The sequence below is a fragment of the Oncorhynchus clarkii genome, chromosome 33 (genome assembly GCF_045791955.1).
Source record: "Oncorhynchus clarkii lewisi isolate Uvic-CL-2024 chromosome 33, UVic_Ocla_1.0, whole genome shotgun sequence".
In the NCBI taxonomy this organism is placed as follows: Eukaryota; Metazoa; Chordata; class Actinopteri; order Salmoniformes; family Salmonidae; genus Oncorhynchus; species Oncorhynchus clarkii.
This window is the reverse complement of record NC_092179.1, coordinates 24870557-24885814: the sequence shown is the minus strand read 5'-3', so window position 1 is coordinate 24885814 and position 15258 is coordinate 24870557. Positions and strand designations below refer to the sequence as shown.

Genomic DNA, 15258 nt, shown 5'->3' with positions numbered 1-15258 from the left:
CCAGGTGCCTTCACTCCGACAACTCCGCCCCAGGTGCCTTCACTCCGACCTAGGTGCCTTCACTCCGACAACTCCATCCCAGGTGCCTTCACTCCGACAACTCCGTCCCAGGTGCCTTCACTCCGACAACTCCATCCCAGATGCCTTCACTCCGACCCAGGTGCCTTCACTCCGACAACTCCGTCCCAGGTGCCTTCACTCCGACAACTCCATCCCAGATGCCTTCACTCCATCCCAGGTGCCTTCACTCCGACAACTCTGTCCCAGGCGCCTTCACTCCGACCTAGGTGCCTTCACTCTGACGACTCCATCCCAGGTGCCTTCACTCCGACAACTCTGTCCCAGGCGCCTTCACTCCGACCTAGGTGCCTTCACTCTGACAACTCCATCCCAGGTGCCTTCACGCCGACAACTCCGTAACAGCGCGGCGACAACAGTGGATCAAAGAGCTGCACCAGAGTGGAGAACGCCACGTCTTCCTGTAACAGACATCAACGACAAGACGAACAAAAACAGTTTGAAAACAACGTCAAAGACCCCCCCCCCCCAAGACACACCACCGCACCGCAGAGTTTGTCTTTGAACCACACCGCGAGGGGCCTCAGATGAGAACTGTTCTCTCCCCTGTAAAAGATCTTTGTAACGTTTCCCTCGAGTAGTCACATCTGTGCAAATATTGTGTTAGGTGGACTCTGACAGGCTGGAAGCAGCATGTTTGAATACTGTCTTTATGTTTGAACACAGTCTGGCTTGATACCTTACACATACTGACCAATTATGGCACCATGTGATTGGTAGGCCTGCACTGAGAGCTATGCTTTTGTACAAAGCTAAATCAACAGTCTGCACTGACCACCACATGCACGCACGCTCACACACAGTGTGTGTCATTTTGAGTGTGGACACTTGGTTGAACTTGGAAAAAAAATCTGCATTCTAATCAATTTCTGTTACATATTCCTGTTAGGGAACACTTTTGTACAAGGCATCAAACTTAGATAGCTCATTACGATCACTCAAATCACAGATTACGTCATTAGTTTTGGCCGGGGTACAACGGTGTGAAGTTACACCCCTGGTCTGTAATAAGGGGGACACTTCAAACTCTCCACAGCGCGAACTCAACCCTAATGGCATCCTCTCTGATTTCTCCCGACTTAAGTGATCTGTCGTCGGGGAAATGTAACAAGTCGCAAAGCTCCTTTAATGTTTGGGACAAGCAAATCATCAAGACCTATGGATAAACATACAGCATTTATAGAAGCTGAGTTTAGGGGCCTTAAATGACACGTACCAAGTCATTCAGTAAATAGCTCAACCATTCTAAGGGCCACACCACTGTATCACTTTAAAGAGATGGACCGAAGACAACGAATAGTCTACATAACCACGTCATCCAAAATCCCTTCTGAGAAAGCATTAATGGAACAGCTAACCAGGTACAGTATTTGGCTGGTCTCAAATCTGTTTGTGCTGTATAGCCAACTTCTATGGTCAATGTTGCATATATAGCACAAACAGATCTGGGACCAGGCTTGAACGGTGTAGCCATGGTCTCTGTAGCAGTGAAAGCCACTAAAACCACACTCCAAGAATCCTTCTCCTTTTTGTCCTATCACATTGTGAATCAATGAACACACCCTATAGCAATTAGCCAGACAATGTGCATTCCAGGCCCAGACCTCCTCTGTTTGTAGCTGGGAGGGAGAAACAATAGTTCCCTCCATTGGTCTGGCGGCTGAGGTCATGCTTTCACCCACTACTTAGCTATGGGGAACCAGACACGGGTAATTATGGGACAATGAGGAAAAGAGATGTTTGGTGTCGCGCAGCGGCCGTTTGAAGTCATAGGGACCGGACCACTATATCTGGCCTGTGTGTGTCTGTGTGGGTTAGTGTGTGTCTGTGTGTGTCTGTGTGTGTTTATGTGTGTCTGTGTGTGTCTGTGTGTGTCTGTGTGTGTCTGTGTGTGACCACAGGTTGGAGGGATTGAGAGAGAATGAACAAGGAGGAAGTGAGGCCTCTCCTTTTTTAGTAACAATGACTGGCGTGCTGTAGTTGGGGTGAATCTCAATAGTGGACCCCATCCCTTGTCTCCTCTCCTTTATCTGCACAGAACTGTAGGAACTGGACAGGTGAAAGCAAATCCCCAGTAGACATTCACCATTTTAGTCTCACCGATCCCTATTCAGATCAGTGCATATGAAGAAGACAAGGAGAGGCAGCCACATTAGACTAGTGAGATGCATCCCAAGTCTGTTGTGTGCCACTGTGGTTGAGGCTGTTCCTGTACCTGCTCTTTCAGGTAGCAGAGGCGGTCCAGGAGAATCAGACCCTCGATGCAGGGAGCCAAAGTCACCTTCAGCTGGGTAAACACAGGAAGCAGGTCAGTAAACACTAGTTTTAAGTGTACTTCTGTTAAGTGTACTTCAACACTATGGGATCCAACGGAATACAACTAGGCACCTTATCAAAGCAGAGCAGGGCAGGGCTGTTGTAATGTCATTGAAATAGAACCCCTCTGATTTCAAAACTAGGTTTCATTAGCAGCCTGAGGACAGTAAAAATATCACTTTTTTTGCCAGATGATTTACACAGAGTAGAGTTTACACAAGTCATTGAGGGAGTTGTGTAAACGTAAACCAACTTTAATAAGGCTTAATAACCACTCCAAAATAGTGCTGCACAAAGAGAACCAATGCTCCTATAGCCATATAAGTTCTGTGTGAGCCATTCATTCAGAGTGATGATACTTCCTCTAGGTAGTAGTGCTATAGTATCCCAGTTGGGACCTACCATGTTAAAGGCCTCCATCTCAACCATCCTGGGTCGGTATGTGTCGTGGTAACCCTGTATGACACTGTCAGAGAGCTGGTAGAGAGGGAAGGAAGGAGGGAGAGAGGGCGGGAGGCAGACAAGAGGTAGAGAGATGGAGGAGGGAGAGAGGGCGGGAGGCAGAGAAGAGGTAGAGAGATGGAGGAGGGAGAGATGGGAGAGAGAGGGAGGGAGGGAGAGATGGGAGAGATGGGAGAGAGGGAAGGAAGGAGGGAGAGAGGAGGAGGGAGAGAGGCAGAGGAGGTAGAGAGATGGAGGAGGGAGAGATGGGAGAGAGGGAAGGAAGGAGGGAGAGAGGGCGGGAGGCAGAGAAGAGGTAGAGAGATGGAAGAGGGAGAGATGGGAGAGAGGGAGGGAGGGAGGGATAGAGAGAGAAGAATGTGGGAAGTGTTAAGAGACAGAGCAGGGTCATGTGTGGAGGTGATAGGTGAGTAACATGAGAGTGGTAACATACAACCCATTGAACACTTTTAATCCCAGGCTTTACGAGCAACAAATATCTCATTTATAGAACTCAAGGGAGCCAGTTGAGACATATTCCCTAATCGCTGCACTAGCTGCTTGTTTAACAATGCCGTACCCATGATCACACAGTAATCTAAGTGCATATTACACAACTTGTCCTTTTCTAAAGAGCCCTTTCGATTCCATGTGTCAGTTTCAAAGATGGTTTAGAACAACCGAAGACGTTCAACTGTACAGGGAGTTCAGGTACCATTACAGATAATCGTTACTGTCAGTTCAACTGTACAGGGATTTCAGGTACCATTACAGATAATCGTTACTGTCAGTTCAACTGTACAGGGATTTCAGGTACCATTACAGATAATCGTTACTGTCAGTTCAACTGTACAGGGATTTCAGGTACCATTACAGATACTCGTTACTGTCAGTTCAACTGTACAGGGATTTCAGGTACCATTACAGATAATCGTTACTGTCAGTTCAACTGCACAGGGATTTCAGGTACCATTACAGATAATCGTTACTGTCAGTTCAACTGCACAGGGATTTCAGGTACCATTACAGATAATCGTTACTGTCAGTTCAATTGTACAGAGCTATGCTAAAAGCTTGTCCTCTCGACGGGATTTCACATCTTACGCCAAGAATACGTTGTTGTGTTTTTTATTTTTTTTTACCCCAAATCCATTATGGGTTGCTTTCCTGGTGTCCAAAGCAGCAGTGTGGGATTCCCCCTGAGGATGTGTTGCTCTGAAGAACATTCCCAAGTCTGTTCCCAAAACGCCCTAATATTGTGATATATCCCATCACTGACCTTTGACTCATCCAGCTCCAGCCTCCGGAGGGCTCTCCAGACGTAGTCCACGAACGAGGTGGCCTTGGAGTAGACATTCCCCACACGCTTCTCGCTGCCAACGACACACACGTGAAGACAGCTCTTTCAACCCCCAAATCACCATCGCTGAAATTAGCCTACCAGTGTATATCAAGTCACAGGCATCCGATTCTCCTCTTCCCTCTCTTATTTCTCCTCCCTTGCTACGCTACGCTACGCTACACCACCCTGGCAACCAAAGTGAAACAGTCATCACACATGCAATAGTAGAGGTGGTCAGGTCCATTAATGGCATCCTGATTTCACTCAGCGAGGGACCCAGTGTCCTGTAGGCTACGGGGATAGACATGTCAGTGAGAGGTTGTCATCGTGTGTGTGTGTGTGTGTATGTGTGTGTGTGTGTGTGTGTGTGTGTGTGTGTGTGTGTGTGTGTGTGTGTGTGTGTGTGTGTGTTGTGTGTGTGTGTGTGTGTGTGTGTTGTAATACAGAGGGTACCTCCTCTGTCTCTAGGGGGCTGAGAAGACCAACTGTAGATTTCTCCGTTCTGTTTTCACCAGGACCAATCATTCCTCTTCACTTGTTCTACTTTACCCAGCAGCAGTCAACAACCCATTCAGGAAGTCTGACGATCTTACATTGTGGGCTGCTCCTTACAACGTTCAAAATTACTATTCACCATAACCTCAGATAGAGGGGTAGAGAATACTCTTGTTGTATCTTCACATCAGAAGTCTGTGTTTTTTGTATCCTAGCTGAATTAATTTGAGAAAGTGGAGATTCTTACAAAGTGGCCACAAACCATAAAATGAGGGCCAGTAAAAACCCACTAGAGTAAAAGCTAACAGGTTTTGTCAACGGTACTGCAGACCCCCAAGACAGGGGCACCTGGACTCTCTCAGTAGTCTGGTATAGCCTACTGCTTTGGATGTCCCCTAACCAGGGAGACCAAACCTACCTTTTAAAGGAGCTGTAGTGATCCCTTAGAATCACATGGAGGACGGCCCTATAGAAGAGTGACTCCATCTGAATCTGTGGAGACAGAAAATAATCAAAGATCCCATGTTGTCTTCGCTTACCAAAAAATAACATTTTCTTGAGATATTCATTCATTCTCTGCCAGTGATTAGGGTGTGTATTAAAACCCATTGAATGAAACGTTTTTATGACAATGCCCAATGCTTATACCAAACTCAACATATGATCTGAGTGCAATCAGACCGGTTGTTGGACGCAAGCTGCCGTTTAAGCACGCAATCCCATCCCTTAGTGATTACATTAATATTCAGAAAAAATATTTATGAATGGTCCGGGCGGTATCGTGTAACGGGTTTGACCCCGTACACTAACGTCCCTAGTGGCAGGCTATTCCCTATAAAGTGCACTACTTTTGACCAGAACCCTATGGGCCCTTGTCAAAAGTAGTGCACTATCCAGGGAATAGGGTGCCACTTGGGACGCATCCTAAGGTCGGCGGCTCAAATATCTATAGTATTGTAAGTCTCAATCAGGCCTTATTGTATGTGAAAGACCCTGGAGAAGTATGGGAACAGTGTGCTCTTAGGCATCCGTATCCACTTGCTCTGGAACGCAGAAAATAAAAACAGGATCTGTCGCGTCTGGGAAACGCACGTGGCCAGTTGCTGGAAGCAATCATTAAATTGATCATCTTTGATTATCTTTGATGAGCACAAATTTGTAGTAACCAAAAAAACTAATTGAACTGTGATTGCATGATGTCATTCTCACACAGACAACTCATTGAACTGTAGTTTGGCCAAATGTGTCCAACGTATTGATATACATGAATATAGTACTTACCCCTTGGCCCTTGGCAACTCTCTCCAAAGCCTGAACAAGAGAAAATAAAGTGAAATGTTATTAAGTATTCAGTATTTATTAGGACCCCATGAATGGACTCTCCCAGGGCTCACAGAGTTAGAAACGTTACACTGCTCTTACAACATGTGGTACTCAAAAGGCAGAAGATATCATTTAGTTAGTCTCACGACAATAACAGACTGAGGACCAACTGTACAGCATTGAACAGTTGTGGGCACTAAAACGTCAATACTGTGGCACAACCTAACCTTATAGTGCCCTCAACTATACTGTCTAGTTGACAGATGGTGCGTTAAAGCGAATGCATTGCTGACAGAAATATATACTGAACAAAAATATAAAATGCAACATGCAACAATTTCAAAGATTTTACTGAGTTACAGTTCATATATAAAGAAATCAATTCAAATAAATAAATTAGGCCCTAATCTATAGATTTCACATGACTGGGAATACAGATATGTATCTGTTGTTTACAGATACCTTCAAAACAAAGTAGGGCTGTGGATTAGAAAACCAGTCAGTATCTGGTGTGACCATTTGCCTCATACAGCGCGACACATCTCCTTCACATAGAGTTGATCAGGGTGTTAATTGTGGCCTGTGGAATGTTGTCCCACTCTTCAATGGATGTGCGAAGTTGCTGGATATTGGCGGGAACAGGAACACGCTGTCGTACACATCAATCCAGAGCATCCCAAACTTGCTCAATGGGTGACATGTCTGGTGAGTATGCAGGCCAGAACTGGGAAATGTTCAGCTTCCAGGAATTGTGTACAGATCCTTGCGACACGCATTATCATGCTGAAACATGAGGTGATGGTGGCGGATGAATGGTACACCAATGGGCCTCAGGATCTCATCATGATATCTCTGTGTATTCAAATTGCCATTGATAAAATGAAATTGTGTTTGTTGCCCATAGCTTATGCCTGCCCATACCATAACCCCACTGCCACCATGGGGCACTCTGTTCACAATGTTGACATTAGCAAACCCATTAGCTCGCACATGCAACGCCATACACGTGGTCTGCAGTTGTGAGGCCGGTTGGACGTACTGTCAAATTCTCTAGAACGACGTTGGAGGCGGATTATGGTAGAGAAATTAACATTACATTCTCTGGCAACAGCTCTGGTGGACATTCCTGCAGTCAGCATGCCAATTGCACACTCCCTCAACTTGAGACATCAGTGGCATTGTGTTGTGTGACAAAACTGCAGATATTAGTGGCCTTTTATTGTCCTCAGCACAAGGTGCACCTGTGTAATGATCATGCTGTTTAATAAGCTTTTTGATATGTCACACCTGTCAGGTTGATGGATTATCTTGGCAAAGGAGAAATGGTCACTAACAGGGATGTAAACAAAAGTATGTACAAAATCTGTGATATTTCAGCTCATAAAACATGGGACCAACACATTAGCATTCAAAAGTGACCAAAACATCAGCCAGGAAGCATAGGAACTGAGAAGTGTTCTGAGGTCACCACCTGCAGAACCACTCCTTTATTGGGGGTGTCTTGCTAATTGCCTATAATTTCCACCTGTTGTCTATTCCATTTGCACAACAGCATGTGAAATGTATTGTCAATCAGTGTTGCTTCCTAAATGGACAGTTTGATTTCACAGAAGTGTGATTGACTTGGAGTTATATTGTGTTGTTTAAGTGTTCCCTTTATTTTTTTGAAATGAAATGACCACTGAACAGAAATATAAAGGCAACATGTTAGTGACCATTTCTCCTTTGCCAAGATATATTATATTTCTGTTCAGTGGTCATTTCATTTCAAAAAAATAAAGGGAACACTTAAACAACACAATATAACTCCAAGTCAATCACACTTCAGGTTTGCTGTGTCTGTCAGCGTAGTGTCCAGAGCATGGAGGGGCTACCAGGAGACAGGCCAGTACATCAGGAGACGTGGAGGAGGCCGTAGGAGGGAAACAACCCAGCAGCAGGACCACTACCTCCGCCTTTGTGCAAGGAGGAGCAGGAGGAGCACTACCAGAGCCCTGCAAAATTACCTCCAGCAGGCCACAAATGTGCATGTGTCTGCTCAAACGGTCAGAAACAGACTCCATGAGGGTGGTATGAGGGCCCAACGTCCACAGCTTACAGCCCAACACCGTGCAGGACGTTTGGCATTTGCCAGAGAACACCAAGATTGGCAAAATCGCCACTGGCGCCCTGTGCTCTTCACAGATGAAAGCAGGTTCACACTGAGCACATGTGACAGACGTGACAGAGTCTGGAGACGCCGTGGAGAACGTTCTGCTGCCTGCAACATCCTCCAGCATGACCGGTTTGGTCAGTCATGGTGTTGGGTGGCATTTCTTTGGGGGGCCGCACAGCCCTCCATGTGCTCGCCAGAGGTAGCCTGACTGCCATTAGGTACCGAGATGAGATCCTCAGACCCCTTGTGAGACCATATGCTGGTGCGTTTGGCCCTGGGTTCCTCCTAATGCAATACAATGCTAGACCTCATGTGGCTGGAGTGTGTCAGCAGTTCCTGCAAGAGGAAAGCATTGATGCTATGGACTGGCCCGCCCGTTCCCCAGACCTGAATCCAATTGAGCACATCTGGGACATCATGTCTCGCTCCATCCACCAACGCCACGTTGCACCACAGACTGTCCAGGAGTTGGCAGATGCTTTAGTCCAGGTCTGGGAGGAGATCCCTCAGGAGACCATCCGCCAACTCATCAGGAGCATGCCCAGGCGTTGTAGGGAGGTCATACAGGCACGTGGAGGCCACACACACTACTGAGCATCATTTTGACTTGTTTTAAGGACATTGCATCAAAGTTGGATCAGCCTGTAGTGTGGTTTTCCACTTTAATTTTGAGTGTGACTCCAAATCCAGACCTCCATGGGTTGATAAATTTGATTTCCATTGAAGATTTTTGTGTGATTTTGTTGTCAGCACATTCAACTATGTAAAGAAAAAAGTATTTAATAAGAATATTTCATTCATTCAGATCTAGGATGTGTTAGTTTAGTGTTCCCTTTATTTTTTTGAGCAGTGTATATATATATATATATATATATATATATATATATATATATATATATATATATATATATGAAATGACAGTTGGCTAAATATCTGTCACCTAAGGTGAGTCAGGCTCACCAGACACGCCGACATCCTGGCATTTCTGCCACAAAACCAGGACTGCTCCCTCAGGTAGCCACTCAGGGGGAAACCACATACGCTGCTGCTTAGACACTCTGAAACAAACAAACACACACACTTTAACACCAGCTGTGTCAGAACTGCCCCGTTTATTTAACACTATAGGAAAGTGTGACTATGGTAGTTGACAGGCCACCAACAAAAGTCCAAAGGGAGAGAGAATGAAGTGAAACATTTATGCTATACAGAGCCTTCCCAAACTAGCTTTGAAGTTTCAAACTCGAAAAACCCGAGAGCGCGGGTGTCGCTAACCCCTTAGCCACATTGCTCTTTGACTCCACTCCTGTTGAACACATGGTAGTGGTATTAGCAGAGGCAGTCCTGGTCAGAGTCAATTGGAGCAGACAGGCTTTGCTAGAGTTTGAAGGCTAGCTTACAGTATACGTTGTGGAGTGTTTACATTTTGCTAGCACGCTAGCCTTATCTCAGCCACACTGAACTGACCACATCTCGAGGGCCAAGCACTGCTCGCCCCCTTCCCTGGCACACACACACACGCACACAAGTGTTTCTAATATTGTAGCGTGCGACGAGGCATCTGTTAGTTCCCAACAGTCAGGAAGAAGGAGACAGTGGCTCTAGGGCTCTGCAGCACGCTTACTTCACGCCCTTAAGGACTGGTCCAAGGCCAGTTTATGTTAAGGGAAGCTGACTTCAGATCAGATGATGGGTCTCACACTCGGCTAAATCCACCAGACTGAATGACTATGACGAATGGTGCAGTCCAGTGGCTCTCGTTCCATACGACACAATTGAATGGATGTTTCCTATACGACTTAGCTAAGGATCTCCACACTTTTATAGTCTTGAGCTCATTTAGTAGTTTGGGTTCCCATCTTTTAGGGTGAGGAAGTACACTGCAGGGTTTGGCCCGCATCCCAGAATTCTTTGCAAGGCCGGGACAGCGCGAGAGAGAGAGGAAGAAGGAGCGAGAACAATGCAAGGACGTCTGGCACAACTCAAGTGTTTTCAATCAAAACGCTGTGATGTCATTATTGGCGGACCCAACAGAGTGGCGAGTCACAGGTCAGGGGTCGCAGTGTTAAGAGGGACAGCGTGATAGGAAGCAGCTCACCACGCCACAGTGCCGAATCACTGTTAAAAGCACACAGCGGTTGTCATCACACACAGAGAGGATTCCAGGTTTCATACCTCATAAAAGGGGAGCAGTGAATCAGCAAACATACCCAGGAGCAACTGGAGCTAACATTCTGACCCGTCACATCTGTCTGAAGCTAAATGTATATCTAGCTATGACAGGGAGAAAATAACCACATGATATTGAGTCTTCTAGGTTAAAAGAGGAATGGAGACTTAAGCAATAAGGCCCGAGGGGGTGTGGTATATGGCCAATATACCATGGCTAAGGGCTGTTCTTAGGACAGCCATTATCCGTGGTATATTGGCTATAAATCACAAACACCCGAGGTGCCTTATTGCTATTAAAAACTGGTTAACAACGTAATTAGAGCAGTAAACATAAATGTTTTGTCATACCCGTGGTATATGGTCTGATATACCACGGCTTTCAGCCAATCAGCATTCAGTGTTTGAACGACCCAGTCTATAAGAGAGAATATTTCACTGTTGATGTCAGGGAAACAAATGTTTTGTAAATTGGAGGGGGAAAAAGCAAGGGGAACAGGATATAGACACTACTATGGACTTTTCTATGGGTCTTTATATTCTGTGTAGAGTAGATAGTGTTTCTATACTATATAGCCCTATGGGTCTTTATATTCTGTGTAGAGTAGATAGTGTTTTCTATACTATATAGCCCTCTTTATATTCTGTGTAGAGTAGATAGTGTTTTCTATACTATATAGCCCTATGGGTCTTTATATTCTGTGTAGAGTAGATAGTGTTTTCTATACTACATAGCCCTCTTTGTATTCTGTGTAGAGTAGATAGTGTTTTCTATACTATATAGCCCTATGGGTCTTTATATTCTGTGTAGAGTAGATAGTGTTTTCTATACTATATAGCCCTATGGGTCTTTATATTCTGTGTAGAGTAGATAGTGTTTTCTATACTACATAGCACTCTTTGTATTCTGTGTAGAGTAGATAGTGTTTTCTATACTATATAGTCCTACGGGTCTTTATATTCTGTGTAGAGTAGATCCTATTTAGTGTATTGTACATTTAGAATGATGACTTCATGGAGTTTTTCTGGATTGATTAAGTGTGATTGGAATATAAATACCACAGCGCTCTCGTATGAAGTCAGAATACATGCTGGATAAATCATATCCAATTCAACACCTGAACATTAGCGGGTCAAAAATATCACATTTGCAATCCTCTAAACTGTTATCCTGAGACGATAAATCCATTCAATGATTCTAACAGTCTCTTCTTAGCTAACCGAATCTAGAGAGCGCAAGTTGGCTGTGTACCCAACTCATCAACCCACATCAGTGTTTATGCTACTTCATATTTGGCTTGTGAGAGAATTATGCTTCCCTTGGGCTGGTGAGTGACAAAGTAGACACTGCATGGTGACAGAATTATGATTAGCATAAAAACTGGGGGATGTCTGTGGACAGGTTGCAGGTCTCCTAGTGGGGGAGAGGGGGCAGTTGCAGTCTGTAGTCCTAAGTAAGAGTTTGGCTCTGGTTGAGATTTCCACAATGGAAACCATATGTTCTCTAAGGGGTGGAGGAGGGTGGGTCTGTTTGCTGGTGACTGTGTCTCCCTGCCTGCGCGCGTGTGTGTGTGTGTGTGTGTGTGTGTGTGTGTGTGTGTGTGTGTGTGTGTGTGTGTGTGTGTGTGTGTGTGTGTGTGTGTGTGTGTGTGTGTGTGTGTGTGTGTGTGTGTGTGTGTGTGTGAGTGTTTGTGTGTGTGTGTTTATGTACGTATGTATGCACTGCATACTGTGTGTAGCTAATGAATGAATGAAATCGAGGCCTTTCCCTTGGGGAACACACAAAAGCCTCTCTGTACACCAGGTTGGTAAATAGATGGTAAGTCCACTGTCCCTGCCTCCTTTCCCTGTCCCTCTGACTGATCTGAACGGACTTGATAGGTGAGAGACACAGTCATTCTAACCTACAGTATCTAGTCCATTCCCACTGGAGGAACTTTGTGAATGATCTATGCTCCTCAAAGAGCAAAAGGGTTTCAGTCAAGTCATGAAGTCCAGGGTTCCCAAACTATTTTGCTTCGTGACCCACCAATGGAGGTGTCATTTGAGTTGCGACCCACAATAAGGGTTGAGTGGTGGAAAACATACACTGACCAAAGAAGAAGTCAAACATATTAATAATAACCTATTATTCTAAACACACTCTCACACTCTCTCACACACACTCTCTCTCACACACACTCTCACACACACTCTCACACACACTCTCACACACTCTCTCACACACTCTCTCACACACTCTCTCACACACTCTCTCACACACACTCTCACACACACTCTCACTCACTGTATGCCAACCTTTACTATCCCCCTGGCCATGTTATTACCTTGTCTGGTGGGATCAAACTCCTCAGAGAGAAGGTGGTAGCAGCAGCCAACGCTGCAGACGGAGAGGAGCTCCCGTTTGGCCACAAACATGCGCAGGGTGCTGGGCGCCAGGTCTCCACACGTGTGTAGACCAACCATGACCGCATCCTGGGTTTGGAAAACAGGGAGAGAGCGGCCTCAGCACTGAAACAGGCCTACATTAGCAATGTGATGCAGAGCTGGCATGAATAATCATACAATTATATTATAGGCACATTGACACAAGCACACATTTGAAAGAAAATGTCTACTTGAATGTGTTTGTACTATGGTGTGAATATGAATCTTAGAGACTTAAGCTATCTAAATGAATGAATTGCCACACAACCGCAGTTGGTGACATTTGCATTCAAAAGAGCATGGTTTTGCCGTTGTCGTTGTCTTATTGGTCGACAGTGAGTGTTACCTACCTCTAACTCCCCAATAATTTCTTTGAGCTCCGTCTCCGCGGTAACGTAGGAGGTCAGAGGTGAGTACAGCATGCCGCTGCCCATGCCACCACTGTTAACCCAGCTCCTGGCCTTCCTCTCCAGGTTCTCCCTCTTCCTCCTCTCCCTCTCCTCCAGGCTCAACTCACTGGGGGGAACCCGGGGGGAGATGGGCTCCACCATGCCCACACACAGGGCACTGAGAAAAGGATCCTCTGGAGCTGAGGCTGGGTCACTTTGGTCCAACTCTGGAAGGGAATTGTCCTCTAACAAAATGGCGGAGGTAAGTGATGTCATTGCATCTTCCTCATTCTGATCTGTTAACCCTGTTGTGTTGGTCTGTGCCTCCCCATCTCTTCTCCCCTTCCCCTCCTCCTTCTCGGCATCCCCACTCGTCTTAACCATATCCCCTCTCTCTCTCTCACCGGGCGCAATATCCTCCAAGTCCTTCTGGCCTGAAGGAGGCATCACTGTCGGAGTCCTATTGGCTTTGCTGTGCCTCTGGTAGGCCCGGGAGTACTTCTTGAGCTTCCTGTTCCTCTCCTGGGCGCCGTGCGTGTTGACGCTGGACGAGTCGATGCCATACACCTGGAGGCCGTACTGCAGCGACAGGAAGGAGCACAGGTAACCTTTCCCCGAGCCCACATCAATCACCTGGGAGACAAAGATTTATTGTGATGGGTCAGAAAATAATGTAGTCCCGTCGATGTTGTTCAAGCTTGGTCTTGGGTGCACTACTCATAGGGTGTGCAGGCTTTCGTTCTAGCCCACCACTGTTTAATTCATCAACTATTCATCAAGCCCTTGATAAGTTGAGTCGGGTGTGTAAGGCAGGAACAAAAGCCTGCATACACCTTTTAGGTACCCAGGAGCAGGATTGAAGAACACTGTTGTGGTCAGGGCCAGGGCACACGGTAGCAAAACATTAACGTTTTAAAAAGAAAACTGAGTTTCTTATCCGACAATATCAGAAGGTACCTCAGTCTGTTTGAGTGTTTTCTTCTGTTTTGTGCCTGCTAAAATGAGACCCGGTTGTGTCTTTCACCTGTTTGACCCGGCAGCGCTGGGCTAGGCTGGCCACCACCTCTGACATGGCCTGCACCTCGTGGGACTTCTTGGAGTTCATAAACTCTTCACTCTCCACCACAGCAGCTGGAACTGTCAATGGACACACATGTGCAATGTCAGTGAATCCTTGCATGGATGGCAGAACTGTACACGATCTGTGCATTGCTATTGAGAGACCTGTGACCAAACCATAGAATTACTATAATTATATTTCTATATCAGTGACACTAATGACAGTGTGTTACAATGACAGAACCAAGGCCTTAGACTAAAACAAACATTTCCCCTTTAGTTATTCTTAGGATAGGTTAGGATAGTGTCCATTCTTTTGTACCTTCCTCCAGGGGTTGAGCGTTGTCAGTGTGTCTGAGGGTTTGCAGTAGCTCTGTGCGGCCCACACAGACCCCGAGGCCAGGCAGGGAGTGGGCATAGGCAGCCTCCAAGAGCTCAGCCACATCCACCAGGCGCTTACTATCATCACAGAAACCAAAGGTGATATTCTTGGCTTTTTGAGAGTAAAAAAAGAAAAGAAAAGAAACATAAGTTGTCCTTTGTTTATTTTATTCAACATTTTGACTTTGATAAATATTACAACCGTGTAATAACAATTACATATTAAACATTTCATATTTGTCAATGAACCATCGACAAAATAACACTTACTGGTACCACTGCCATGATTTATGTAGCGTTCTGGCGCCCTCTTGTGGTCACCATTCAAAGTGATCTCTGTCAAGACCTCCACGGGTGGCACAGCCATGAACTGGTCCCATACATCGCAAGTGTAGAAATCCACAGTGTGGGCATTGGCGATGCTCAGTGAAACAGAGAGGAAGAGTTTAACAGCATCTATTTTTTTCTGAATCGCTTCCAGAGAATTAATGGAAGATGCCATTGAATAAAATCTCTAACCTAGACCTGTTTACAGCAGGTCCAAGAATGACTCCCCTCTTTACAGTATAATCAGGCATAACTAGTTGCAACTGAACGACGATGATTTTCTTAGCACGTATGTGGCAGCCATGTTGGGTGTACCGAAATACATTGAGTTCTACGGACGCTATCCTTACTTACGC

At 45.7% G+C, this 15258-nt stretch overlaps 1 protein-coding gene across 1 annotated transcript; it reads right to left on the bottom strand.

Annotated features, from left to right (window-relative positions):
- Positions 1-232: 232 nt before the first annotated feature.
- Positions 233-15194, bottom strand: LOC139392503 (probable methyltransferase-like protein 25). The gene is made up of 12 exons (XM_071140505.1): positions 14846-15194; positions 14517-14687; positions 14160-14272; positions 13097-13768; positions 12647-12794; positions 9111-9208; positions 5954-5983; positions 5091-5164; positions 4115-4208; positions 2797-2871; positions 2294-2365; positions 233-479 (listed from the first exon to the last, which is right to left on the bottom strand). The coding sequence occupies exons 1-12, from the start codon at positions 15075-15077 to the stop codon at positions 372-374; spliced, it is 1887 nt and encodes a 628-aa protein (XP_070996606.1). The 5' UTR covers positions 15078-15194; the 3' UTR covers positions 233-371.
- Between the last annotated feature and the right edge of the window lie 64 nt (positions 15195-15258).